The sequence below is a fragment of the Pelophylax lessonae genome, assembly GCF_965119305.1.
Source record: "Pelophylax lessonae genome assembly, chromosome: 7".
Lineage (NCBI taxonomy): Eukaryota > Metazoa > Chordata > Amphibia > Anura > Ranidae > Pelophylax > Pelophylax lessonae.
Window position 1 is genome coordinate 1,911,587 of NC_138774.1, and position 27,478 is coordinate 1,939,064.

Consider the following 27,478-nt stretch of genomic DNA (forward strand, 5'->3'; position numbering starts at 1 on the left):
TCTGGATAAGGGCGTGGAGGAATATCAGACCTGCTTTTGGTGTCCATCTCTGGGTGAAAAGCTTTTTTCCTATGCTATTTCTTTCACGCCCTTAGCTTTTGTTAGTTAATATCTTCATTTTTGAAGAAGGGCTGCATGCATAATGGGGGTGGTTTTGTTTCTTGACCTCGCAGGTTTGATGTCTGGTGTGGTGGTGTGAGTCTTATTAAGATTATTTTTCCCGGTAATGATGTGTTTCATGATGTGAGTTTTGTTTTTGCTGTAAAGGCAGTCTTTATTTGAGAGCAGAATTTGCTATGTAATTTTTTTCCCCCTTTTCATGTAAATATGTATATATTTATTTATGTATATTGATTTTATGCTTATTGATTGCAAGACTTTTAATAAACAAAATTGGGAAGAATGCTCCTTACATTGGTGATCAGTGGGAAGAATGTCCCTTACATTGGTGGTCAGTGAGAAGAATGTCCCTTACATTGGAGGTCAGTGAGAAGAATGTCCCTTACATTGGTGGTCAGTGGGAAGAATGTCCCTTACATTGGTGGTCAGTGGGAAGAATGTCCCTTACATTGGTGGTCAGTGGGAAGAATGTCCCTTACATTGGCAGTCAGTGGGAAGAATGTCCCTTACATTGGCGGTCAGTGGGAAGATTGTCCCTTACATTGGCAGTCAGTGGGAACAATGTTCCTTACACTCTGGTGACCTCGGGAAGAGGCGTGACGCTTGGGAAAGTCTAGTGCAGAGTGTTCTGAGATCTAATCAATGTATTGAAATTCATTAATCAATAACGAGAGGATCAGATAGCTGAGGACTTTATTTGATGGTGTCACAATGATCACAGTTGTTAGTTGTGTCCTATCTCTGTGACTTCATGGGGTTTCCATGTCCCCGGGTGACACATCTGTAATTGCCCCACACAGCTGTGCTGGCCCAGGTGATCCTTTATCCTCCATCACCAAATCTTCAGATCGCTCTGAAAACAGACAAATCCCAGTCAGTGTATACATAGAAATGACTGCACCTTAAAACACACATACCAATGAAATGACTCCACCCATACAATGAAATGACTCCACCCATACAATGAAATGACTCCACCCATGCAACACACGGAGTAATGTGTCTCGTTCTCTAGACCAAATCACCTCCATGCAATCATAGGGGTCAGGAAGGAATGATAGACATAGGTGCTCAGGGGGGACCCAGTGAAGAGGTTGTTTGAAAGACATGCTCACAGGGACCCAATAAAGAGGTTGAGGGGGGACATGGGACTTATGGATAGAGGTGATCATAGGGACCCAATGAAGAGGTTGGGGGGTTCCTAATGCACAGAGGTGCTCATAGGGACACAATGAAGGGATGGAGTGGGGGGGACTCATGGACAGAGGTGCTCATAGGAACCCAAAGAAGAGGTTGAGGGGGCCTGATGGACATAGGTGCTCAGGGGGGACCCAATGGAGAGTTTGGGGGGGGGATAGAGGTGTTCATAGGGACCCAATGGAGAGGTTTGGGGGCCCTGATGGACAGAGGTGCTCATAGGGACCCACTGGACAAATTGGGGGGCTTATTGGCAGAGGTGATCATGGGGACCCAATGGAGAGGTTGGGGAGGTGATGAACAGAAGTGCTAATCGAGACCCAATGAAGCAGTTAAGGGGGCCTGATGGACAGAGGTGTTCAGAGGGGATCCAATGGAAAGATTCGGGAGGTAATGGACAGATGTGCTCATAGGGACCCAATGGAAAGGTTAGGGAGGTGGTGGACCGACTAATAGAGATCCAATTAAGAGGTTTAGGGGGCCTGATGGACAGAGGGGATCCAATGGAGAGATTCGGGAGGTAATGGACAGAGGTGCTCATAGGGACCCAATGGAAAGGTTAGGGAGGTGGTGGATAGACTAATAGAGACCCAATGAAGCAGTTAAAGGGGCCTAATGAACAGAAGAGCTCAGAGGGGACCCAATGGAGAGGTTTGGGAGGTGATGGACAGAGGTTCTCATAGGGACCCAATGGAGAGGTTTGGGAGGTGATGGACAGAGGTTCTCATAGGGACCCAATGGAGAGGTTTGGGAGGTGATGAACAGAGGTTCTCATAGGGACCCAATGGAGAGGTTTGGGAGGTGATGGACAGAGGTTCTCATAGGGACCCAATGGAGAGGTTTGGGAGGTGATGGACAGAGGTTCTCATAGGGACCCAATGGAGAGGTTTGGGAGGTGATGAACAGAGGTTCTCATAGGGACCCAATGGAGAGGTTTGGGAGGTGATGGACAGAGGTTCTCATAGGGACCCAATGGAGAGGTTTGGGAGGTGATGGACAGAGGTTCTCATAGGGACCCAATGGAGAGGTTTGGGAGGTGATGGACAGAGGTTCTCATAGGGACCCAATGGAGAGGTTTGGGAGGTGATGGACAGAGGTTCTCGTAGGGACACAATGGAGAGGTTTGGGAGGTGATGGACAGAGGTTCTCATAGGGACCCAATGGAGAGGTTTGGGAGGTGATGGACAGAGGTTCTCATAGGGACCCAATGGAGAGGTTTGGGAGGTGATGAACAGAGGTTCTCATAGGGACCCAATGGAGAGGTTTGGGAGGTGATGGACAGAGGTTCTCATAGGGACACAATGGAGAGGTTTGGGAGGTGATGGACAGAGGTTCTCATAGGGACCCAATGGAGAGGTTTGGGAGGTGATGAACAGAGGTTCTCATAGGGACCCAATGGAGAGGTTGGGGAGGTGATGGACAGAGGTTCTCATAGGGACCCAATCGTCAATGACTACTCCTGGCTGGGGGTGGGATATCTCTCTTTCCTTTCAGGAACAATATTACAGACAGAGAGATGAAGTATTTTTTTAACTCTCTTTGTATTTCGGTGACTCTGTAGGATGTAAAGAGCTTTAGTCATCTTGTCTGTAGACGTCTTTTGATGATTCATCTCAGTCACTTGCTGTCTGAGTGGCCTCCAGCAGGGTTTACTGAAGATGACACTTTTTTATTTTGAATATTTGATGTTCTAGCCAACCAGCAGACTTGGTGGTGGGATGGGGTAGGGGTCTGCTGGTGCATGCTGGGATCATTATTAAATATCTGGGGCACTTCCTGACACATGGTCTTTCCTCTAGGGTTTTGCCCCAGTGGGGATATAACGGTAACAGTGATCTTGCTCTTGGGGCTTTAGGTTGAAGGATCTGGAGTGCTGCTCCTGGGACGAGCCCTTGAAGTGAATGGCTGGCCTGGATGTTCGCCTTGGGCCCTAGAGGAAAGGAAATGCAATTGTCCTCTACAATGGAGGTGATGAGAGGCTGGGTAACACAGGAACCCTTCCATACTGTCCTGCCTTGAGTACTAAGATTGAGATACCACCAGATCCTCAGTTTTCTTGGTGTCCATCCAGTATTGTCCTGTGACAGAAGGACCCTGAAAGTTAGAAAGACATGGCGAAGCCCAGAGACTGTGTACCAGAATCCCATGCTGTCCCACCCTTCGTCCTGTCCTCAATTTTAATGTGCGATAAATCTACAAAACCTCAATTGGCGCCTATCATTCTGAACAAGACTCACTCCCTGAAAAGATCACACGTGGGACCTCATGGCCAATAATTGGGCCTAGGACATTCCCCATGTAGTTCTTGATTAGCTGAAGAGCAATATTTATTGAGGATCAGTCACAATAGTGCTACACATGAAAGAACTGTCTGGATTTCTCCACAGGCACCAATCATACCACGAATGTCATCTTCCCATCCAGCCCTGAATCCTTCTCTGGTCCCTCACCTGCTGCCGGTGTCTCTCTCGCTGCACACTCTGATGTAGAAGTCCCCCTCCTGATTGGCATCGAAGGTGGAGGGCACAATGACATACTCGCCTGCTGGAAGGCGTGCCCGCATTGTTACCCCACGGCTGTTCTGTGGCTCTCCGGTGTCACACACAGGACGATTCCTGGCGAAGAATCCACGGTCCAGTCTGGGGCGAGACACCTAAAAAGGGATCTATGTTACCTGGCAGCAAGCAGTGATTGGGGAGCCAAGATTGGGGGAGTTAGTCTCTAGCCTGGATAAATAGCAGCAGTGATTGGGGTACCAGGATCGGGCGGAGGGGGGATTAGTCTCTAGGCTGGGGAAATAGCAGCAGACAGTGATTGGGGAACCAGAATTGGGGGGGGGGGGGGTCAGTCTCTAGGCCACAGAAATGGCAGCAGACAATGTTTGGGGAGCCATAATTGGGGGGGGGGGGTTGTTAGTCTCTAGGCTAGGGAAATGGCAACAGACAGTGATTGGGGGAGCTAGGATTGAGGGGTGGGGGTTAATCTCTAGACTGGAGAAAAGGCAGATAATGGTTGGGAAGCCAGGATTGGGGGGTTTAATCTCTAGGTTGGGGAAATGGCAGCATACAGTGACTGGGGAGCCAGGATTGGATGGGTTAGCCTCTAGTCTGGGGAAATGGCAGCAGACAGTGATTGGGGGGGTTAGTCTCTAGGCTAGGGAAATGGCAGCAGACAGTGATTGGAAAGCAAGGATTGGGGGATTAGCCTCTAGGCTAGAGAAATGGCAGCAGACAGTGATTTGCGAACCAGGATTGGTGGGGGGGGGGGGGGGGCGTCGTCTTTAGGCTGGGGAAATGGCAGCAGACAGTGATTGGGGAGCCAGGATTGGGGGGATTTGTCTCTAGGCCAGGTAAATTGCAGCAGACAGTGATTGGGGAGCTAGGATTGGGGGGGTTAACATCTAGGCTGGGGAAATGGCGGCAGACAATGTTGGGGGAGCCAGGATTGGGGGAGTTAATCTCAAGGCTGGAGTAATAGCAGCAAACAGTGATTGGGGAACCAGGATTGGGGGGGGGTAAGTCTCTAGGCCTGGGATTGGGGAGCCAGGATTGGGGGGAGAGGTGGTGGTAGACTCTAGGCTAGGGAAATGGCAACAGACAGTGATGGGGGAGCCAGGATTGGGGAAGGGAGGTTAGTCTATAGGTTGGGAAAATGGCAGCAGACAGTGACTAGGGTGCCAGGATTTGGGGGGAGGGAGGGGTTAGTCTCTAGGCTAGGGAAATGTCAGCAGACAGTCATTGGGGAACAAGGATTGGGGGGTTAGTCTCTAGGTTGGGGAAATGGCAGCAGACATTGATTGGGGCGCCAGGATTGAGGGGGCTTAGTCTTTAAGCTGGGGAAATCACAGCAGACATTGATTGGGGAGCCAGAATTAGGGGGTTAGTGTCTAGGCTGAGGAAAGGGCAGCAGACAGTGATTGGGGAGCCAGGACTGAGGGGATAGTCTCGAGGCCGTGGAAATGGTGGCAGCAGACAGCAATTGGGGAACCAGGATTGGGGGAGTTAGTCTCTAGGCCGAGGAAATGGCAGCAGACAGTGATGGGGGAGCCAGGATTGGGGGGGGGGGTAACTCTATGCTTGAGAAATAGCAGCAAACAGTGATTTGGTAACCAGGATTGGAGGAGGGGGGGGGGGGGTTAGTCTCCAGGCTGGAGAAATAGCAGCAGACAGTGATTGGGGAGCCAGGATGGGGGGGGGGGGTTAGTCTCCAGGCTGGGAAAATGGCAGCAGACACTGATTGGGGAGCCAGGATTGGAAGAGTTAGTCTCCAGGCTGGGGAAATGGCAGCAGATAGTGATTGGGGAGCTAGGATTGAGGGGGCTACTCTCTAGGCTGGGGAAATGGCAGCAGATAGTGATTGGGGAGCCAGGATTTGGGGCGGGGGGATTAGTCTCTAGGCTGGGGAAATGGCAGCAGATAATGATTGGGGAGCAAGGATTGGGGGGGGGGGAGGTTAGTCTCTAGGCCAGGGAAATAGCAGCACACAGTGATTAGGGGAACTAGGATTGAGGGGGCTACTCTCTAGGCTGGGGAAATGGCAGCAGACAGTGATTGAGGAGCCAGGATTGGGGGGTTAGTCTCTCGGCTGGGGAAATGGCAGCAGACAATTACTGGGAAGCCAGAATTGGGGGGTTATTCTCTCGGCTGGGGAAATGGCAGCAGACAGTGATTCAGAGGCCAGGATTGGGGGGGGGGGGTTAGTTTCTAGGTTGGGGAAATGGCAGCAGACAATGATTTGGGAGCCAGGATTGAGGAGTTAGTCTCTAGGCTGGGGAAATCACATCAGACAGTGACTGGGGAGGCAGGATTGGGGGTTTGTCTCTAGACTGGGGAAATAGCAGCAGACAGTGATTAGGGAGCCACGAATTGGGGGGGGGGGGTAGTCTCTAGGATGGGAAAATGGCAGCATACAGGGATTGGGGAGCCAGGACTTGGGAGTTTAGTCTCTAGACTGGGGCAATGGCAGCAGGAAAGTGGAGGGCCCTAGGGGCATAGCTACCAACATTATAAAGTAATATTACAGGGACATGTTACTGCTGAACATTTTCAGAGGATTTATACAGTAATGAGGGTGGGACTGAGGAATGGTTGGGATTTGGGGGGCAGTGATGGGGGAGAGACTGGGGTATGGTGGTGGTTTGGGGGCAGTGATGGGGGAGGAATTTAGGGATGGTGGTGGTTTCAGGGGCAGTGATGAGGGAGGGAATGAGGGATGGTGGTGGTTGGGGGCAGCAGAGATGGGGGAGGGACTATGGGTTGGTGAGAGTTTGGGGAGCAGTAATGGGGAGGGACTGAGGGATGGAGGAGTTTGGGGGCAGTGATGGGTCAGAACAGAGGGATTGTAGAGTTTTAAGGGGCAGTGGTGGGGGTGAGACAGAGGGATTGTTTGGTTTTAGGGTGGTAACGGGGACAGAATTTTGTGGAGTAAAAGATTTACGGGCAGTGATGGGATTAGATCAGAAGGTTAGTGAGAGTTTGGGAGTCCTGGCAAAGGGGGGAGCAATACAAGGGGTAAGCAGAGGGTGGTGGGGTTTTGAAAGGTAGGGATGGGGGTTGGAGCAGAGGCAGTGGTGGAGGTTTGAGGGGCAGTGATGGGAAGCAAGAAGGTGGGATAGTGGAGATTTAAGGGGCAGTGATGGAGGTTGGGCAGGAGGGATGGTGGAGGTCTGAGGGTCAGTGATGGAGGTTGGGAAGGAGATATGGAGGTTTGGGGGGGGGGGGGGCAGTGATGGAGGCAGGATAGAGGGATGAAGGAGGTTTGAGGGTCAATAATAGGGGTTGGGAAGGAGGGATGGTCGAGGTTAGAGGGGTATTGATGAGGATTGGGATTGAGGGATGGTGGTGGCTTGAGGGGCGGTTGAGGATGTTGAGAAGGAGGGATGGTGAACGTTTGGGGGGGGGGGGCAGTGATAGAATCAGGATAGAGGGATAAAGGAGGTTTGAGTGTCAGTAATGGGGGTTGGGAAGGAGGGATGGTGGGGGTTTGAGGGGCAGTGATGAGGGTTGGGATGGTGGAGATTTAAGGGGCAGTGAAAGGGGTTGGGAAAGAGGTGTGGTAGAGGTTTTAAGGGGTAGTGAAGGGGGTTGGGAAGGAGGGATAGTGGAGGTCTGAGGGGCAGTGACGGGGTTTGGGAAGGTGGGATGGTGGAGATTTGAGGGTCAGTGATGGAGGTTGGAAAGGAGGGATGGTTGAGGTTTGAGGGTCAGTGATGGACGTTGGGAAGGAGGGATGGTGGAGGTTTGAGGGTCAGTGATGAAGGTTGGGAAGGAGGGGTGATGGAGGTTTTGGGGGGGGGGCAGTGATGGAGACAGGATAGAGGAGTGAAGGAGGTTTGAGGGGCAGTGATGGAGGCTGGGAAGGAGGGATGGAGGAGGTTTGAGAGGCAGTGAAGGGGTATCAGAAGGAGGGATGATAGAGGTTTGAAGGGCAGTGAAGGGGGTTGGGAAGGAGGGATGGTGGAGGTTTGAGGGTCAGTGGTGGAGGTTGGGAAGGAGTGATAGTGAAGATTTGACGGTTAGTGATAGAGGTTGTGAAGGAGGGATGGTGGAGGTTTGAGGGTCAGTAATGAAGCTTGGGAAGAATGGATGGTGGAGGTTTGAGGGTCAGTAATGAAGGTTGGAAAGGAGGGATGGTGGAGGTTTGAGGATCAGTGATGGATGTTGGAAAGGATGAATGGTGGATGTTTGAGGGACAGTGATTGAGGTTGGGAAGGAGGGATGGTGGAGGTTTGAGAGTCAGTGATGGAGGTTGGGAAGGAGGGGTGATGGTGGTTTTTGGTAGGGGGGCAGTGATGGAGGCAGGATAGAGGAATGAAGGAGGTTTGAGGGGCAGTGATGGAGGTTGGGAAGGAGGGATGGTGGAGGCTTGAGGCGCAGTGATGAGGGTTGGGATACAGGGATGGTGAAGGTTTGAGGGTCAGTGAAGGGGGTTGGGAAGGAGGGATGGTGGAGGTTTGAGGGACAGTGATAGAGGTTTGGAAGAAGGGATGTGGAGGTTTGAGGGGCAGCGACGGAGGTTCAGAAGGAAGGATGGTGGAGGTTTGAAGGGCAGTGAAGATGGTTGGGAAGGAGGGATGGTGGAGGTTTGAGGGTCAGTGGTGGAGGTTGGGAAGGAGTGATAGTGAAGATTTGATGGTCAGTGATAGAGGTTGTGAAGGAGGGATAGTGGAGGTTTGAGGGTCAGTGATGGAGGTTGGGAAGGAGAGATGGTTGAGGTTTGAGGTTCAGTGATGGATGTTGGAAAGGATGAATGGTGGATGTTTGAGGGACAGTGATGGAGGTTGGGAAGAAGGGATGGTGGAGGTTTGAGGGCCGTGATGGAGGTTGGGAAGGAGGGAGGCTGGAGATTTGAGTATCTGTAATGGGGGTTGGGAAGGAAGGATGGTGGAGGTTTGAGGGGCAGTGAAGGGGACTGGGAAGGAGGGTTGGTGAAGGTTAGAGGGTCAGTGATGGAGGTTGGGAAGGAGGGATGGTGGAGGTTAGAGGGTCAGTGATGGAGGTTGGGAAGGAGGGATGGTAGAGGTCTGAGGGTCAGGGAAGGGGTTGTGAAAGAAAGATGGTGGAGGTTTGAGGGGAAGTGACCAGGTTTGGGAAGGTGGGATGGTGTAAGCTTGGGGGTAATTATGGATGTGGCATAGAGGAATGGTGGGGGAGGAGGGTGTGAATGGACAGCACAGGAAGTGAAAGGAAGTGGGCAGTGGGGTCCTCATCGTTTCTTACCAGATCTTGGGGTACCTGTTAATAAAAAAGTAAAATTCCCGTCAGTGTCAGACTCCATTCATCTTCTCTCTACATTCCATACAGGAGGATCAGCTAGAAGAGCCGTACCTGGTACAGGTGACATGCAATATGAAGCTTCTGAGCTCCTCCGTCAGTCTGCATTATCTCCAACAAAACCCTCCAATGCTCATTCTGTTCATTGTTATGCTCCGCCTCTTTGTCTGAAGACCCGCCCACACGGAGCCGGAATTGGGGATTGTTGAAGAATGTTCCTGAAAGAAGATATAAACATATCTGCTGTAATGGTGATCATGGAACCCCCGGTCCTAGGACCTGGTCAGTTCATGGTGGAGTATGGCCTGGCCATGCTGTGCAACATTCATACCTTGAGAGGGGGATATTGGGTGAAAGGGTTAATTTCTGCAATGATCCTGGCAGAAATGTAAATGTTTCTATGGACTCACTTAGTCTGCGCCCCCCTCCAGCGTTGATTCCTCGCTGCCAGCGACCACGCAGGTGAGTGACATCACAATGAGGTGAGTCCAGGTTGGTGTGACAAATGACCATCCATGAGAAGAACGAGCAGAAATCCTCACACGGCATCCTACATGAAGGAGAGACGAGCATAGATCAACTGTATGATGAAACCAACATAAAGAAGGAAATAATGGAGGGACACGGGGACACCACCATAGACCAACTGTATGATGAAACCAACATAAAGAAGGAAATAATGGAGGGGCACGGGGACACCACCATAGACCAACTGTATGATGAAACCAACATAAAGAAGGAAATAATGGAGGGACACGGGGACACCACCATAGACCAACTGTATGATGAAACCAACATAAAGAAGGAAATAATGGAGGGGCACGGGGACACCACCATAGACCAACTGTATGATGAAACCAACATAAAGAAGGAAATAATGGAGGGACACGGGGACACCACCATAGACCAACTGTATGATGAAACCAACATAAAGAAGGAAATAATGGAGGGACACGGGGACACCACCATAGACCAACTGTATAATGAAACCAACATAAAGAAGGAAATAATGGGGGGACACCACCATAGACCAACTGTGTAATGACACCAACATAGAGAAGGAAAAAATGGGGGGACACAGGGACACCACCATAGACCAACTGTATAATGACCCCAACATGACGGTGAGAGGAGCGTAGAATAGGAGACATCACCATTGACCAACTGTATCTGTATGATGACACCGTTATGAAGGAGCAAAGAATGGGGGGACATGGGGAAACTGCCACAGACTAACTGTATAATGACCCCCAACTTGACAGAAAGAAGAGCATAAAATGGGGGACACAGGGCCACCACCACTGACCTACTGTATGATGACATCAGCACGATGGAGCAAAGAATGGGGGAACACCACCATAGACCAACTGTATAATGACCCCAACATGAAGGAGAGAGGAGCATAGAATGGGGGACATGGGGACACTGCCACAGACTAACTGTATAATGACCCCAACTTGACGAAAGAGGAGCATAAAATGGGGGACACAGGGACACCACCACTGACCTACTGTATGATGACATCAACACGATGGAGCATAGAACAGGGGTAGACTACCCTAGACCAACTGTTTAATGAAGCCAACATGAAGGAGAGAGGAGCGTAGAATGGGGGACATGGGGACACTGCCACTGACCAACTGTATAATGACCCCAGCATGAGGGTGAGAGGAGCATAGAATAGGGGACACGGGGACACTGACCAACTGTATGATGACACCGACATGAAGGAGCATAGAATGTGGAGACATGGGGAAAATGCCACAGACTAACTGTATAATGACCCCAACTTGAAGGAGAGAGGAGCATAGAATGGGGGACACAGGGACACCACCACTGACCTACAGTATGATGACATCAACACGATGGAGCAAAGAACGACGGAACACCACCATAGACCAACTGTATAATGACCCTAACATGAAGGAGAGAGGAGCATAGAATGGGGGACATGGGGACGCTGCGACTGACCAACTGTATAATGACCCAGTTCTGTATCTTGGCCTAGGCCAACAAGGCCCAGGCCTAGGGCAGCACTTTGCAGGGGGGCAGCAAAAAAGCTGCACCACGCACGAGTAAAAAACAGCCTCCTCCCGCCTCACCCACTAAAAAGAGTTCCTGACGGCTTGCACTACACACTTTTAGTATAGTGCCAGTCTTATAGGGCGAATTGGGCTGGAGGGCAGGGTCCAGGAGGCAAATCAGTCTGGCACCCCCCATAAAGCGGTCACACTGCTACCTCCTGGTATGATATGATGGTATAATGATGGGCACTGCTGAGGCTGAACTTATGGGGACTGATGAGGTTACACTGATGGGCACTGATAGACTGTGGCTGTGGTCTGTGGTTTAAAGATGACAGGGCGGGTCATAAACAGGAAGAGGTGTGGCCTTTACAGGAAGGGGTGCGTCATATTTCAATTAGGGGATGCACAAGTTTAGTCAGTCCTAGGGCAGCACAAAACCTAAATACCCCACTGTAATGACCCCAGCATGAGGGAGACAGGAGCATAGATTGGGGGACACAGGGACACCTCCACTGTCCAACTGTATAATGACACCGGTCTGTGGGGCCCCTTCATCTTGGGGTCCAGGGATGAAGTTCCCCTCTCCACAGTGTAGAGGGGGAAGGTGTAAAGGGTCTCCAGAGTAGGGTGACTACACCAGGTGGTAAAATGGATGTAGAGAAGAGAATTCCTGATTACCAGAACTCTCCATCTTCCCTCTGAAGGTTGAGCCGCTTCTGCTCTTCATCTGACACAGCCCGCCATTCCGGAGACCTGGAATCACATCTCAGGGTTACTCCTTTCTGAAATAAAAACTGTCTGTGCTGCCTATTTAACATTTTCATAACGCCTTGAGTCTAATTTTAAGCTTTTAGTATTTATTTTTACAAATTTATTGACGTATTTGATAAATACAGTCACATAGGACTAATGTCCGACCAATGTGTACAGCTGTCTCTATGGTAATGAAGGAAGGGTAATGGCCTCCTCCTATGGAAGGACCCCAGTGATCTCCTTACTTATCGCTCCATGGGCCGTTATATTCGGTGAATCCCCAGGGGTTCCTTAGCCGGATGAGGGTGACGTCTCCGGAGTCATGCTGGACCTGGAGAGAGAAGGAATGATGGCCATTGACTGGACCAAGATGGTGGTCCTCCCAGGAGCCATGAGGACCAAACCATAGTGGAGAGTCTGGCCATATCAATGATGTCACTGAGCGCCCCCAGGGGAGGGACCAACACCTCACCTTTGGAGACCTGGACTTCCCTCAGACCACCAAGCACTCACCTCCTTGGCTCCCAGTATGGAGTAGGCATGACCTAGGACCAGTCCATCCTCCTTCACCTCTCCAACCTCTCCATGTCCTGACACCTTCCCGGAGAGAAAGATGATATTATATACCTCTATATACCTCTATATACAGTATGTCTATAGTAAATATAATGTACCTCTATATAGCAGGCCATGGGGAAGGCACTGTGTGATGACTCCACAATCAGGTCCCATATCTCCTCGGAGGTGTGTCGGCTCAGACTGACTGTTTCCGCTAGGCCACCCGTAAAATCCTCCAGAGCCTCCGGGATGGTTCCTCCTTCTAGAGCCAAATATCCTCCACACACCCTACACATTACACATGCCTTACATTACTAACATCTCTATGTGGCACATTACAGTAGTATTGAGGTGTTGTGTAGTATATCGGCAGTGGTGGTGTTGTGTAGTATATCGGTAGTGGTGGTGTTGTGTAGTATTTCCGTAGCGAAGGCGTTGCGTAGTAAATCGGTGGCAGAGGTGTTGCATAGAGTATTGAATATCAGTAGTGTGTGCGATGGGTGACATACTTGGCGTAGGCCTTCTCCAGCAGGGGGCTCCACATCTCCTCCCGCGTGTTGCTCTTGGTGAAGATCAGAGCGTTGTTCTTAGTTGGGAGTTTGTCATCGATAACCACATCCAGCCACTCACCAAATCGCCACAACTGCCGAGACACCAAGAGTGGGGCATCACCCCCATTTCCAGGTCATCCCCTTCAATCCCAGGAACCCTGCCCCTCGAAACCACATCCCCAGGTTATCCCCCCCAATCCCAAGAACCCCGCCACCAGCTTACCCCTCTAATCCCCTTCAATCCCAGGAAACTCACCCCCAGTCATCCCCTTAATCCCAGGAACCCCACCCCAAGGTGGGGACCCCTGGACTCTTCAATCCCAGGAATCCTGCCCCTTGTTTTGTGAATGGTAGGAGCTCATTCCGTGTACTGTTATGATGGACCCCCATGTGGTGCTCCCCCCATGGTGGTTTCCCCCTCTGCCCTATGATGACCCCCTCCTCACCATGAAATGGAAGATTCCAGAGTATCCATCGCTCTTGTTGAAGGTCTGATTCTCAGGAACGACCCTCGAGAAGAGCTGGGGGTGGAGGGTGAGTGACGACATGGAGGAAAGGAGCCAGCAGTCCCCTGTGTGGGGGAGGGACATAGATTAATCTATATTACAGCTGACCATAGAACAGGCATGAAGAGTCAGTAGTCATCCAGTAGGTGGGTATCGTCCACATGTCTGTCTAGACCAGATCTGCTGTCATTGGAGGGATCTGTTCACCATCACATGATCAAATAATAGACATCTATATGTGACACTTCATACATTTTGGGGGTATAGTAGAGAGAGCAATTCATCAGACAACCTGTATCGAGGATGACTCCCCCTTTATCAGTGCTAAAAGAATGTGAATAATGGAGCCCTGATGAAGCAGTGGGGAATCCCTGAAACGCATCGTCTGCTGGATTGTTCATATAAATAAAATGACTTGGACTCTTGTAATAGAGGGGTGCTCTTTATTCTATAAATCCTTCAGGTTTTATCCAAAACGCCCCCTGGAGGCCTCTCCATGTTAAGCTGCCTAACCTGAGTCACTGTGTCCACAGCACAGACAACATCTGACACCCTGAGATCTGATCCCGAACCTTCAATATGTCATCTGTGTCCACCTTCCATCTATAGTGGCTGATTTCTGGAGAGCGAGGGACCCAGCAGCTCCCATGTATGGAGGAATGACACCCAGAACCCTCTCTAATCAGTCTGGACTACAATACACCCAGCAAGGGGCTCATCCTGAGACTGAGGTTCATGGAACCAGGATGCTGATTGCGTTGCCTTATCTACAGGTAGCACTTTATGAAGAAAGGCATCAGCAGTGTCACAGCTCTTACAGTAAAGATCCTTCCCTCTGAAGAAAGACTGATGTCCTGTATGGGTTCCTAGTGACCCTTGTGGCAGGACAACTGGACTTATTATACACCTCCATCATCCCCTCACCTGGAAAATTGGACCAAGTGGACACCTGGATCTGCTGCCCACCAGGTAACCTGATGGCACCCAGGGGATGAAACATGTATCAGGCACAGAAGAGCTAACGTTTCTTGTTTGTGGCCCTATGAAGAGCTGAGTGCCCTCTGTCTGGGGTGATATGAGGGTGTGAGTCTGGGGTAATATGAGGGGTAAGTCTGGGGTGATATGAGGGTGTGAGTCTGGAGTGATATGAGGGGGAAGGAGGGGGTGAGTCTGGGGTGATATGAGGGTGTGAGTCTGGGGTAAAATGAGGGGGAAGGAGGGGGTGATATGAGGAGTGAGTCTGGGGTGATATGAGGGGGAAGGAGGGGGTGATATGAGGAGTGAGTCTGGGGTGATATGAGGGGGAAGGAGGGGGTGAGTCTGGGGTGATATGAGGAGTGAGTCTGGAGTGATATGAGGGGGAAGGAGGGGGTGATATGAGGAGTGAGTCTGGGGTGATATGAGGGGGAAGGAGGGGGTGAGTCTGGGGTGATATGAGGAGTGAGTCTGGGGTATAATGAGGGGGAAGGAGGGGGTGATATGAGGGTGTGAGTCTAGAGTGATATGAGGGGGAAGGAGGGGGTGTGTCTGGGGTGATATGAGGGGATGAGTCTGGGGTGATATGAGGGGGTGAGTCTGGGGTGATATGAGGGGATGAGTCTGGGGTGATATGAGGGGGTGAGTCTGGGGTAATATGAGGGGATGAGTCTGGGGTGATATGAGGGGGTGAGGAGGGGGTGGGTCTGGGGTGATATGAGGGGGTGAGTCTGGGAAAATATGAGAGGGTGAGTCTGGGGTGATATGGGGGGGGGGTGATGTGAGGGTATGAGTCTGGGGAGATATGAGGGGGTGAGTCTGGGGAGATATGAGGGGGAGAGTCTGGGGAGATATGAGGGGGTGAGTCTGGGGTGATATGAGGGGATGAGTCTGGGGTGATATGAGGGGGTGAGGAGGGGGTGGGTCTGGGGTGATATGAGGGGATGAGTCTGGGGTGATATGAGGGGGTGAGGAGGGGGTGGGTCTGGGGTGATATGAGGGGGTGGGTCTGGGGTGATATGAGGGGGTGGGTCTGAGGTGATATGAGGGGGAAGTCTGGGGGGAAGGAGGGGGTGTGTCTGGGGTGATATAAGGGATAAGTCTGGGGTGATATTAGAGGGTGAGCCTGGATTGATATGAGAGGATGAGTCTGGTGGGATATGAGGGGGTGAGTCTGGGAAAATATGAGAGGGTGAGTCTGGGGTGATATGGGGGGGGGTGATGTGAGGGTATGAGTCTGGGGAGATATGAGGGGGTGAGTCTGGGGAGATATGAGGGGGAGAGTCTGGGGAGATATGAGGGGGTGAGTCTGGGGTGATATGAGGTGGTGAGTCTGGGGAGATATGAGGGGGTGAGTCTGGGGTGATATGAGGGGGTGAGTCTGGGGTGATATGAAGGGGGTGAGTCTGGGGAGATATGAGGGGGTGAGTCTGGGGTGATATGAGGGGGTGAGTCTGGGGTGATATGAAGGGGGTGAGTCTGGGGAGATATGAGGGGGTGAGTCTGGGGTGATATGAGGGGGTGAGTCTGGGGTGATATGAGGTGGTGAGTCTGGGGAGATATGAGGGGGTGAGTCTGGGGTGATATGAGGGGGTGAGTCTGGGGTGATATGAAGGGGGTGAGTCTGGGGAGATATGAGGGGTGAGTCTGGGGTGATATGAGGGGGTGAGTCTGGGGAGATATGAGGGGGTGAGTCTGGGGTGATATGAGGGGGTGAGTCTGGGGAGATTTGACTGGGTGAGTCTGGGGTGATACGAGGGGGTGAGTCTGGGGTGATATGAGGGGGTCAGGAGGGGGTGATATGAGGGGGTGAGGAGGGGATGAGTCTGGGGAGATATGAAGGGTGAGTCTGGGGTGATATGAGGGGGTGAGTCTGGGGTGTTATAAGTGGGTGAGTCTGGGGTGATATGAGGGGGTGAGTCGGGGGTGATATAAGGGGGTGTGTCTGGGGTGATATGAGGAGTGAGTCTGGGGTGATATGAGGAGTGAGTCTGGGGTGATATGAGGGGTAAGTCTGGGGTGATATGAGGGGGTGAGGAGAGGGTGAGTCTGGGGTGATATGAGGGGGTGAGTCTGTGGTGATATGAGGGGGTGAGTCTGTGGTGATGTGAGGGGGTGAGTCTGGGGTGATATAATTAGAGGGTGAGTCTGTGGTGATATAATGAGGGGGTGAGTCTGGGGTGGTATAATGAGGGGGTGAGTCTGGGGTGATATAATGAGGGGGTGAGTCTGGGGTGATATAACGAGGGGGTGAGTCTGGGGTGATTAAAGGGGGTGAGTCTGGGGTGATATAATGAGGGGGTGAGTCTGGGGTGATATAATGAGAGGGTGAGTCTGGGGTGATATAATGAGGGGGTGAGTCTGGGGTGATATAATGAGAGGGTGAGTCTGGGGTGATATAATGAAGGGGTGAGTCTGGGGTGATATAATGAGGGGGTGAGTCTGGGGTGATATAATGAGAGGGTGAGTCTGGGGTGATTAGAGGGGGTGAGTCTGGGGTGATATAATGAGGGGGTGAGTCTGGGGTGATTAGAGGGGGTGAGTCTGGGGTGATATAATGAGGGGGTGAGTCTGGGGTGATATAATGAGAGGGTGAGTCTGGGGTGATATAATGAAGGGGTGAGTCTGGGGTGATATAATGAGAGGGTGAGTCTAAGGGTGATTAGAGGGGGTGAGTCTGGGGTTATATAATGAGGGGGTGAGTCTGGGGTGATATAATGAGGGGGTGAGTCTGGGGTGATATAATGAGGGGGTGAGTCTGGGGTGATTAGAGGGGGTGAGTCTGGGGTGATATAATGAGAGGGTGAGTCTGGGGTGATTAGAGGGGGTGAGTCTGGGGTGATATAATGAGGGGGGTGAGTCTGGGGTGATATAATGAGGGGGGTGAGTCTGGGGTGATATAATGAGGGGGTGAGAATGGGGTGATATCTGGGAGTGAGTCTGGGGTGATATAATGAGGGGGTGAGTCTGGGGTTATATAATGAGGGGGTGAGTCTGGGGTGATATAATGAGGGGGGTGAGTCTGGGGTGATATCTGGGAGTGAGTCTGGGGTGATATAATGAGGGGGTGAGTCTGGGGTTATATAATGAGGGGGTGAGTCTGGGGTGATATAATGAGGGGGGTGAGTCTGGGGTTATATAATGAGGGGGTGAGTCTAAGGGTGATTAGAGGGGGTGAGTCTGGGGTTATATAATGAGGGGGTGAGTCTGGGGTGATATAATGAGGGGGTGAGTCTGGGGTGATATAATGAGGGGGTGAGTCTGGGGTGATTAGAGGGGGTGAGTCTGGGGTGATATAATGAGAGGGTGAGTCTGGGGTGATTAGAGGGGGTGAGTCTGGGGTGATATAATGAGGGGGGTGAGTCTGGGGTGATATAATGAGGGGGTGAGTCTGGGGTTATATAATGAGGGGGTGAGTCTGGGGTGATATAATGAGGGGGTGAGTCTGGGGTGATATAATGAGGGGGTGAGTCTGGGGTGATATAATGAGGGGGTGAGTCTGGGGTTATATAATGAGGGGGTGAGTCTGGGGTGATATAATGAGGGGGGTGAGTCTGGGGTGATATCTGGGAGTGAGTCTGGGGTTATATAATGAGGGGGTGAGTCTGGGGTGATATAATGAGGGGGGTGAGTCTGGGGTTATATAATGAGGGGGTGAGTCTGGGGTGATATAATGAGGGGGTGAGTCTGGGGTGATATAATGAGGGGGTGAGTCTGGGGTTATATAATGAGGGGGGTGAGTCTGGGGTGATATAATGAGGGGGGTGAGTCTGGGGTGATATAATGAGGGGGTGAGAATGGGGTGATATCTGGGAGTGAGTCTGGGGTGATATAATGAGAGGGTGAGTCTGGGGTTATATAATGAGGGGGTGAGTCTGGGGTGATATAATGAGGGGGGTGAGTCTGGGGTGATATAATGAGGGGGGTGAGTCTGGGGTTATATAATGAGGGGGTGAGTCTGGGGTTATATAATGAGGGGGTGAGTCTGGGGTGATATAATGAGGGGGGTGAGTCTGGGGTTATATAATGAGGGGGTGAGTCTAAGGGTGATTAGAGGGGGTGAGTCTGGGGTTATATAATGAGGGGGTGAGTCTGGGGTGATATAATGAGGGGGTGAGTCTGGGGTGATATAATGAGGGGGTGAGTCTGGGGTGATTAGAGGGGGTGAGTCTGGGGTGATATAATGAGAGGGTGAGTCTGGGGTGATTAGAGGGGGTGAGTCTGGGGTGATATAATGAGGGGGGTGAGTCTGGGGTGATATAATGAGGGGGTGAGTCTGGGGTGATATAATGAGGGGGTGAGTCTGGGGTGATATAATGAGGGGGTGAGTCTGGGGTGATATAATGAGGGGGTGAGTCTGGGGTGATATAATGAGGGGGTGAGTCTGGGGTGATTAGAGGGGGTGAGTCTGGGGTGATATAATGAGGGGGTGAGTCTGGGGTGATATCTGGGAGTGAGTCTGGGGTTATATAATGAGGGGGTGAGTCTGGGGTGATATAATGAGGGGGTGAGTCTGGGGTGATATAATGAGGGGGTGAGTCTGGGGTTATATAATGAGGGGGTGAGTGTGGGGTGATTAGAGGGGGTGAGTCTGGGGTGATATAATGAGGGGGTGAGTCTGGGGTGATATAATGAGGGGGTGAGTCTGGGGTTATATAATGAGGGGGTGAGTCTGGGGTGATTAGAGGGGGTGAGTCTGGGGTGATATAATGAGGGGGTGAGTCTGGGGTGATATAATGAGGGGGTGAGTCTGGGGTGATATAATGAGGGGGGTGAGTCTGGGGTTATATAATGAGGGGGTGAGTCTGGGGTGATATAATGAGGGGGTGAGTCTGGGGTGATATAATGAGGGGGTGAGTCTGGGGTGATTAGAGGGGGTGAGTCTGGGGTGATATAATGAGGGGGTGAGTCTGGGGTGATATAATGAGGGGGTGAGTCTGGGGTTATATAATGAGGGGGTGAGTCTGGGGTGATTAGAGGGGGTGAGTCTGGGGTGATATAATGAGGGGGTGAGTCTGGGGTGATATAATGAGGGGGTGAGTCTGGGGTGATATAATGAGGGGGTGAGTCTGGGGTGATATAATGAGGGGGTGAGTCTGGGGTGATATAATGAGGGGGTGAGTCTGGGGTGATTAGAGGGGGTGAGTCTGGGGTGATATAATGAGGGGGTGAGTCTGGGGTGATTAGAGGGGGTGAGTCTGGGGTGATATAATGAGGGGGTGAGTCTGGGGTGATATCTGGGAGTGAGTCTGGGGTTATATAATGAGGGGGTGAGTCTGGGGTGATATAATGAGGGGGTGAGTCTGGGGTGATATAATGAGGGGGTGAGTCTGGGGTTATATAATGAGGGGGTGAGTCTGGGGTGATTAGAGGGGGTGAGTCTGGGGTGATATAATGAGGGGGTGAGTCTGGGGTGATATAATGAGGGGGTGAGTCTGGGGTGATATAATGAGGGGGGTGAGTCTGGGGTTATATAATGAGGGGGTGAGTCTGGGGTGATATAATGAGGGGGTGAGTCTGGGGTGATATAATGAGGGGGTGAGTCTGGGGTGATTAGAGGGGGTGAGTCTGGGGTGATATAATGAGGGGGTGAGTCTGGGGTGATATAATGAGGGGGTGAGTCTGGGGTTATATAATGAGGGGGTGAGTCTGGGGTGATTAGAGGGGGTGAGTCTGGGGTGATATAATGAGGGGGTGAGTCTGGGGTGATATAATGAGGGGGTGAGTCTGGGGTGATATAATGAGGGGGTGAGTCTGGGGTGATATAATGAGGGGGTGAGTCTGGGGTGATATAATGAGGGGGTGAGTCTGGGGTGATTAGAGGGGGTGAGTCTGGGGTGATATAATGAGGGGGTGAGTCTGGGGTGATTAGAGGGGGTGAGTCTGGGGTGATATAATGAGGGGGTGAGTCTGGGGTGATTAGAGGGGGTGAGTCTGGGGTGATATAATGAGGGGGTGAGTCTGGGGTGATTAGAGGGGGTGAGTCTGGGGTGATATAATGAGGGGGTGATTCTGGAGAGAAATGAGGGGGACTCACCCAGTTCTCCCTGGCAGATGTCCGATGTACACGCTCCGCTCTCTATGAACTTCGGATCCGAGCAGAACTCCTGTGAAGAGAAAGAACCCTGCTGTGACCTCTGACCTTGGACTGTGTTGGTGACCTCTGACCTTGGACTGTGTTGGTGACCTCTGACCTTGGACTGTGTGGGTGACCTCTGACCTTGGACTGTGTGGGTGACCTCTGACCTTTCCTCTGGAGGGCCTTTGCACTCTGAATTCCAGGCCAGTCACAACAAGGGGGTCCCACCATCCCTGCCAGGGAAACCAACCCTCAAAGTGGGAGGAGCTCCGATAGAAAGACCTCAGATTATGGAGCTGAGCAGAGGGCCAATGTTCTCTAAGGGCCAGAAGATGTGAGATCAGAAATGTCCGACCACAGCCCTCTGATAGGACAGAGGAAGGATGGATGGATGCAAACATGGAAGAATGGATGGAGGGAGGGATGAATGGATGGAAGAATGGGTGGAGGGAAGGCAGGACAGAGGGACGGATGAATGGGTGGATGGATGGAAGGAAGGATGGGAACATGGAAGAAGGGATGGAGAGAGGGATGGATGGATGAATATATATACAGTATATACTATATTACCAAAAGTATTGGGACGCCTTTACACACACATCAATTTTAATGGCATCCCAGTCTTAGTCCGTAGGGTTTAACTACTTCCGGACTGCATGCCCTCCTGCGCAAACCGACGTAGCTCTACGTAGGTTGTGTGCCTGCAGCTAGGGGGCGAGCGTGCGCCACCAGCCATCCACTCGTTAGCGGGGACTCCGATGCACGGGGCAGGTGGCTCCGATCGTTCCCCGCTGAGAGAGAAGGACGGTCGGATGTTGTGAATACAGCAGACTGTTCTTCTCTCTGGAATGATCACAGAGCTCCTTCTATATAGGATCGCATATCTCTATGATCATTTCACAAGCCCCCCCCCCTCCACAGTTAGAGAACACCCCCTAGGTACACATTTAACCCTTTGATCACCCACACTGTTAACCCCTTCCCTGTCAGTCATTAGTACAGTGACAGGGCATATTTTTAGCACTGATTACTGTAGTAATGTCACTGGTTCCCCCCCCCCCCCCAAAAAATGTAAAAAATGTCAGTTAGGGGTCCAATCTGTCCCCCGCAATGTCGCAGTCCTGCTAAAAATCGCAGATCGCCGCCATTACTAGTAAAAATATATATATAAAAATGACATAATTCTTACCGTAGTTTGTAGACGCAATAACTTTTGTGCAAACCAATCAAAATACGCTTATTGGGATTTTTTTTTTTACCAAAAATATGTAGCAGAAAACAAATTGGCCTAAAATGATGAAAAATTTTGATTTTTTAATTTTTATTTTTATTGGGAATGTTTTATAGCAGAAAGTGAAAAATATTGTTTTTTTTTTTTTTCAGAATTGTCGCTCATTTTTTTGTTTATAATATAAAAAAAAAAAAAATTACAAAAAATAAAAATCGCACAGGTGATGAAATACCACCAAAAGAAAGCTCTATTTGTGGGGGAAAAAAAAGAAAAATGTATTTTATTTGGGTACAACGTCACACGACCGCGCAATTGTCAGTTAAAGTAACGCAGTGCTGAATCGCAAAAAAATGGCCTGGTCATTAAGGGGGAAATCCTTCCAGTCCAGAAGGGGTTAAAGTAGATGACACTATCGGAGGTCTCTCTCCGGGATTGATCCCTATAGACGCACAGGATGAGGGTTCCATAGCTGCAGTTGGATTTGGAGTGCTGCTGGGACCCTCTGATTGGATGATCCATTGTTACACTGCTGCGGCTTGGCAGACCTCCTATAATCAGGGATCAGCATTTCTGGTAATCAGCTTGGTTTACCTATGGTAGGTCCTAGGTGGTGGGTTCAGGGATCAGCCGCTCGGGTGGACATCTCTGTTGGGGTGCGGCTGAAGTGGATTTATTATAAATTGATACATTGTTTCATTTTTGTATTTCTCTATTTCTGTTTTGCGCAGATTGCGGTGTATTGTCAGGAACACACGGGACATTTTGGAGATCATGCGCTCCTCGCTCACTCTGGTGGAATTGATATTTTGGTTTATATCTCTGGACCTGATTATTCTTCTGCCTTGGATTTATCTTCATTTTCCTTATATTTGTTTTTGGTTGTTTATGAACTTTCCACAAAGCGCAATTATTTTTTAGACAATTTTAGTGGATTTAGTATTTATAGCTTTTGAGTGCAGCTAAATATGATTGATATGAGTTATAAATATTGAGGATATTATCCTAAAGCACTTTAGATTCAAAGACTCTGAACGTCGGACTTTGTATTACATGGACTCCCCCTCTGCAGGTATGCCGGGGCAGCACACAGCCTGTAATTGGGGTTGGAGATTTAGGGAAGAACAATGTCTCTGAATGTTGGTCTCTGTGACACATGGACTCTCCCTCTGCAGGTATGCCGGGGCAGCACACAGCCTGTAGTTGGGGTTGGGGATTTAGGGAAGAATAATGTCTCTGAATGTCGGACTTTGTATTACATGGACTCCCCCTCTGCAGGTATGCCGGGGCAGCACACAGCCTGTAATTGGGGTTGGGGATTTAGGGAAGAACAATGTCTCAGAATGTTGGTCTCTGTGACACATGGACTCCCCCTCTGCAGGTATGCCGTGGGGAACACACAGCCTGTAATTGGGGTTGGAGATTTAGGGAAGAACAATGTCTCTGAATGTGGGTCTCTGTGACACATGGACTCTCCCTCTGCAGGTATGCTAGGGCAGCACACAGCCTGTAGTTGGGGTTGGGGATTTAGGGAAGAATAATGTCTCTGAATGTTGGTCTTTGTGACACATGGGCTCTCCCTCGGCAGGTATGCTAGGGCAGCACACAGCCTGTAGTTGGGGTTGGGGATTTAGGGAAGAATAATGTTTCTGAATGTTGGTCTCTGTGACACATGGGCTCTCCCTCGGCAGGTATGCCGGGGCAGCACACAGCCTGTAGTTGGGGTTGGGGATTTAGGGAAGAATAATGTCTCTGAATGTTGGACTCTGTATTACATGGACTCTCCCTCTGCAGGTATGCCGGAGCAGCACACAGCCTGTATTTGGGGTCAGGGATTTAAGATAGAACAATGTCTCTGAATGTTGGACTCTGTATTACATAGACTCTCCAACTGCAGGTATGCCGGGGCAGCACACAGCCTGTAATTGGGGTTGGAGATTTAGGGAACAACAATGTCTCTGAATGTTTGTCTCTGTGATACATGGACTCTCCCTCTACAGGTATGCTGGGGCAGCACACAGCCTGTAGTTAGGGATGTAGGGAAGAATTCTGTCTCTGTATGTTGGACTCTGCAATAAATGGACTCCCCCTCTGCAGGTATGCCAGAGCAGCACACAGCCTGGGTAGAACAAAGTCACTGAATGTTGGACTCTGTATTACATAGACTCTACAACTGCAGGTATGCCGGGGCAGCACATAGCCTGTAGTTAGGGTTGGGGAATTAAGGACGAACAATGTCTCCGAATGTTGCACACTGTATTAAATGGACTCTCCCTCTGCAGGTATGCCCGGGCAGCACATAGCCTGTAGTTAGGGTCGGGGAATTAGGGAAAAACATTGTTGCTGAATGTCGGACTCAGTAACGCTTTTTGCACTTTTTCTAGTAAAGTTTGGAAATGTAGTGCCCACCTGGTTTGGGTCATTATATACATTGGGGTGTGAAGACGCCTCCATAGGAGGTAGCACAGTGTGGAGTACAAGCCAGTGGTTGCCGAGGGTAACAAAAGGTCACCAATCAGCCTGCAGTTAAGTGTGTGCCTGAGATTGGTGGGGCTGCCTCTTGCATGGGGGAGATGTTGCATTCTTTCTGTTAGCGTCTCCCATAGTAATAGGAGTGGACTCACACCACAGAGGTCCCCCCGACCTGTGCCCAGAGACAGGAGAGTGAAGTGCAGACATGGCGTCAGCACTGGGAGCACGGCGAGGCCCAGGGCCAGACTGGGAATAAAATTCAGCCCTGGAAATAATTTCCTACCAGCCCAATAGAATTATTATACCGACCCAACAGAATAGCGCCATTATTTTCTTCTTCATAAAAGGGAAAAGCATGAATTTTAAAGCACATTTAAAGAGTGTATTATATATAGATAGGACAGATATGAAAGCATAGAGGGCTTTATATATATATCAGCCAATTCTGGGTAAAAGTGCAGCCACGGTACAGGAGGTGGTCATAGGTTGTGTGGGCATGGCGCAGGAGATGCAGGGGCTGCGGACATGTTATAGGAGATGCAGGGGCTGCAGACATGGTGCAGGAGATGCAGGGGCTGCAGACATGGTGCAGGAGATGCAGGGGCTGTGGACATGGCGCAGGAGATGCAGGGGCTGCAGACATGGTGCAGGAGATGCAGGGGCTGTGGACATGGCGCAGGAGATGCAGGGGCTGCGGACATGGTACAGGAGATGCAGGGGCTGTGGGTATAGTTCAGGCGATGGGGGGCTGCGGGCATGGTGCAGGAGATGCAGTGCTGTGGGCATGGTGCATGAGAATCTCCTGTACCATGCCCGCAGCACTGCATCTCCTGAGAAGATGCAGGGGCTGCGGAGGAGTCTCACTTACCTTTTGGTGAGGCGCCGCACATTTAAAAATATCCCCGCCCGGCACCAACACGTCATTGCGCATGCGCCACCTCCCCGGGAATAGGTGAACGTGTACGGGCTTTCCCGAGCGGCGGTGACGCATGCGCGGTGCGCATGTCGGGCTGGCCAAGGCCATTTTTTTTACAGGTTTTTTGTAGCCTCAGGGCAGGGGGACTTGCCGGCCTTTCCCGGGAAATTTCCCGGTATCCCGGTAGGCCAGTCCGGCCCTGGCGAGGCCCCAATACTGGGAGCCAGGTGGCAGTGGGACGCTGGACAGGTGGATGTGGACAGAGTTCAGCATCTCCCTCCTAAATACAGACAAGGTGTAGATGGTGCACCTTCTTGTCTAAGAGTAGAGCTCCACCTTCAGGTTGAGTATTCCCCCCACGGAAGCCTCAGCCTGGTCCCGGGGTATAGATGAAGGCGGCACAAAGCAAAGGCACCCCATGTGAGCAAAGTCACCCTGTATAAGGTGCCCAGCACAGACAAGAACCCACCCCAGGGGAGGTCTTACATGTGAGCCCTGCTTGCTGCCCAATGAGGAGGGAAACATTAAGGATGTGACAAGCTACTACCCCCCTCTCCCCTTTCCTTCAGACAGACGGATGGAGGGATGGATGGACGAAGAGATGTAGGGATGGATGGAGAGATGTAGGGATGGATGGATGGAGAGTTGTAGGAATGGATGGATGGAGAGAAGTAGGGATGGATGGATGGAGAGGTGTAGGGATGGATGGATGGAGAGAAGTAGGGATGGATGGATGGAGAAAAGTAGGGATGGATGGAGAGATGTAGGGATGGATGGATGGATGGAGAGATGTAGGGATGGATTGATAGAGAGATGTAGGGATGGATGGGTGGAGAGAAGTAGGGATGGATGCATGGATGGAGATTTGTAGGGATGGATGGATGGAGAGATTTAGGGATGGATGGATGGAGAAAAGTAGGGATGGATGGATAACCCTCTCATCCACAATGATCTCATCTATGGGTCGGAGACCATGAAAAGTCAGAATGGTGGGATGGGATGGGATGGGATAGGATGGAGTCACTTTTCTCCGTCTACAGAACATTCTCAGCTGATTATTCTCTACCAGCGAAATCCCAAACTTACCGGAGGACGCTTCCACTCCACACCCGGAATGTTCCGAGGAAACGCCTCATCTTCAAATAGATCCCCCCGACCCCGACACCGATCCCCGAGAACCTGGAAATCCTGACCTGCAAACATCTACAGACAGATAATTAGATAGATAGATAGATAGATAGATAGATAGATAGATAGATAGATAGATAGATAGATAGATAGATAGATAGATAGATAGATAGATAGATAGATAGATAGATAGATAGATAGATAGATAGATAGATAGATAGATAAGAGACAGACAGGGCGGGTACCTTGCGGAGTGCGGAGTCTCTTGGCCGGTGTCCCCGCTGCTCATATATAGGGATTGGGAAGGGTGGGGACACCGGGCTCTGTGTACTCAGGGATAAGGTGTTATAGACAGAAGAGGGTGACGCCCGTTGTACAAAGTGTACGGATTATTCTCTGTATTGATTCACTGACAGAACATTCCGTGGCTCGCCATATTCTTACCTGGACTCTGTGTATGGAGCGTCCAATTACATCTAAGCTTTCATCCCCCAGTGTCAGGTATAGATTGGAAGGAGGGCTCTGATTGGGTAGTGTATGTACATACATGATATAGAGGGAGCGATGAATCGTCCAATCTCCATACAAAGATAAGAAGGGCAAAAACTTCACAGCCGGACATAGAAACCTTCCAGGTAAAGAGATAATGGTAGTTATAGGGGGGGTGAAAGAGCTCAGTTATGGGGGATGGAGGAGCTCAGTTATGGGGGATGGAGGAGCTCAGTTATGGGGGATGGAGGAGCTCAGTTATGGGGGATGGAGGAGCTCAGTTATGGGGGATGAAGGAGCTCAGTTATGGGGGATGGAGGAGCTAAGTTATGGGGGATGGAGGAGCTCAGTTATGGGGGATGGAGGAGTTCAGTTATGGGGGATGGAGGAGCTCAGGTATGGGGGATGGAGGAGTTCAGTTATGGGGGGATGGAGGAGCTCAGTTATGGGGGGATGGAGGAGCTCAGTTATGGGGGATGGAGGAGCTCAGGTATGGGGGGATGGAGGAGCTCAGGTATGGGGGGATGGAGGAGCTCAGGTTTGGGAGGTGGAGGAGCTCAGCTATGGGAGGTGGAGGAGCTCAGGTATGGGAGGTGGAGGAGCTCAGGTATGGGGGGGATGGAGGAGCTCAGCTATGGGGGATGGAGGAGCTCAGCTATGGGGGGATGGAGGAGCTCAGGTATAGGGGATGGAGGAGCTCAGTTATG

General features: G+C 50.9%; 1 protein-coding gene and 1 pseudogene across 2 annotated transcripts; both read right to left on the reverse strand.

Moving 5' to 3' along the window:
• Window positions 1-812: 812 nt before the first annotated feature.
• LOC309559378 (calpain-1 catalytic subunit-like) lies at window positions 813-26,659 on the reverse strand. The gene is made up of 14 exons (XM_082262639.1): window positions 26,528-26,659; window positions 26,241-26,357; window positions 20,497-20,566; window positions 13,425-13,549; window positions 12,937-13,070; window positions 12,544-12,715; window positions 12,383-12,466; window positions 12,115-12,200; window positions 11,795-11,869; window positions 9,500-9,639; window positions 9,144-9,307; window positions 9,036-9,050; window positions 3,768-3,970; window positions 813-973 (listed from the first exon to the last, which is right to left on the reverse strand). Exons 2-14 carry the CDS (start codon window positions 26,355-26,357, stop codon window positions 964-966), a joined length of 1,395 nt encoding a protein of 464 aa, XP_082118765.1. The 5' UTR covers window positions 26,528-26,659; the 3' UTR covers window positions 813-963.
• On the reverse strand, window positions 10,412-11,042 carry LOC309560890 (annotated as a pseudogene). The gene is made up of 3 exons: window positions 11,010-11,042; window positions 10,793-10,930; window positions 10,412-10,596 (listed from the first exon to the last, which is right to left on the reverse strand). The product of its transcript is annotated as an uncharacterized misc_RNA (transcript).
• Window positions 26,660-27,478: the final 819 nt, after the last annotated feature.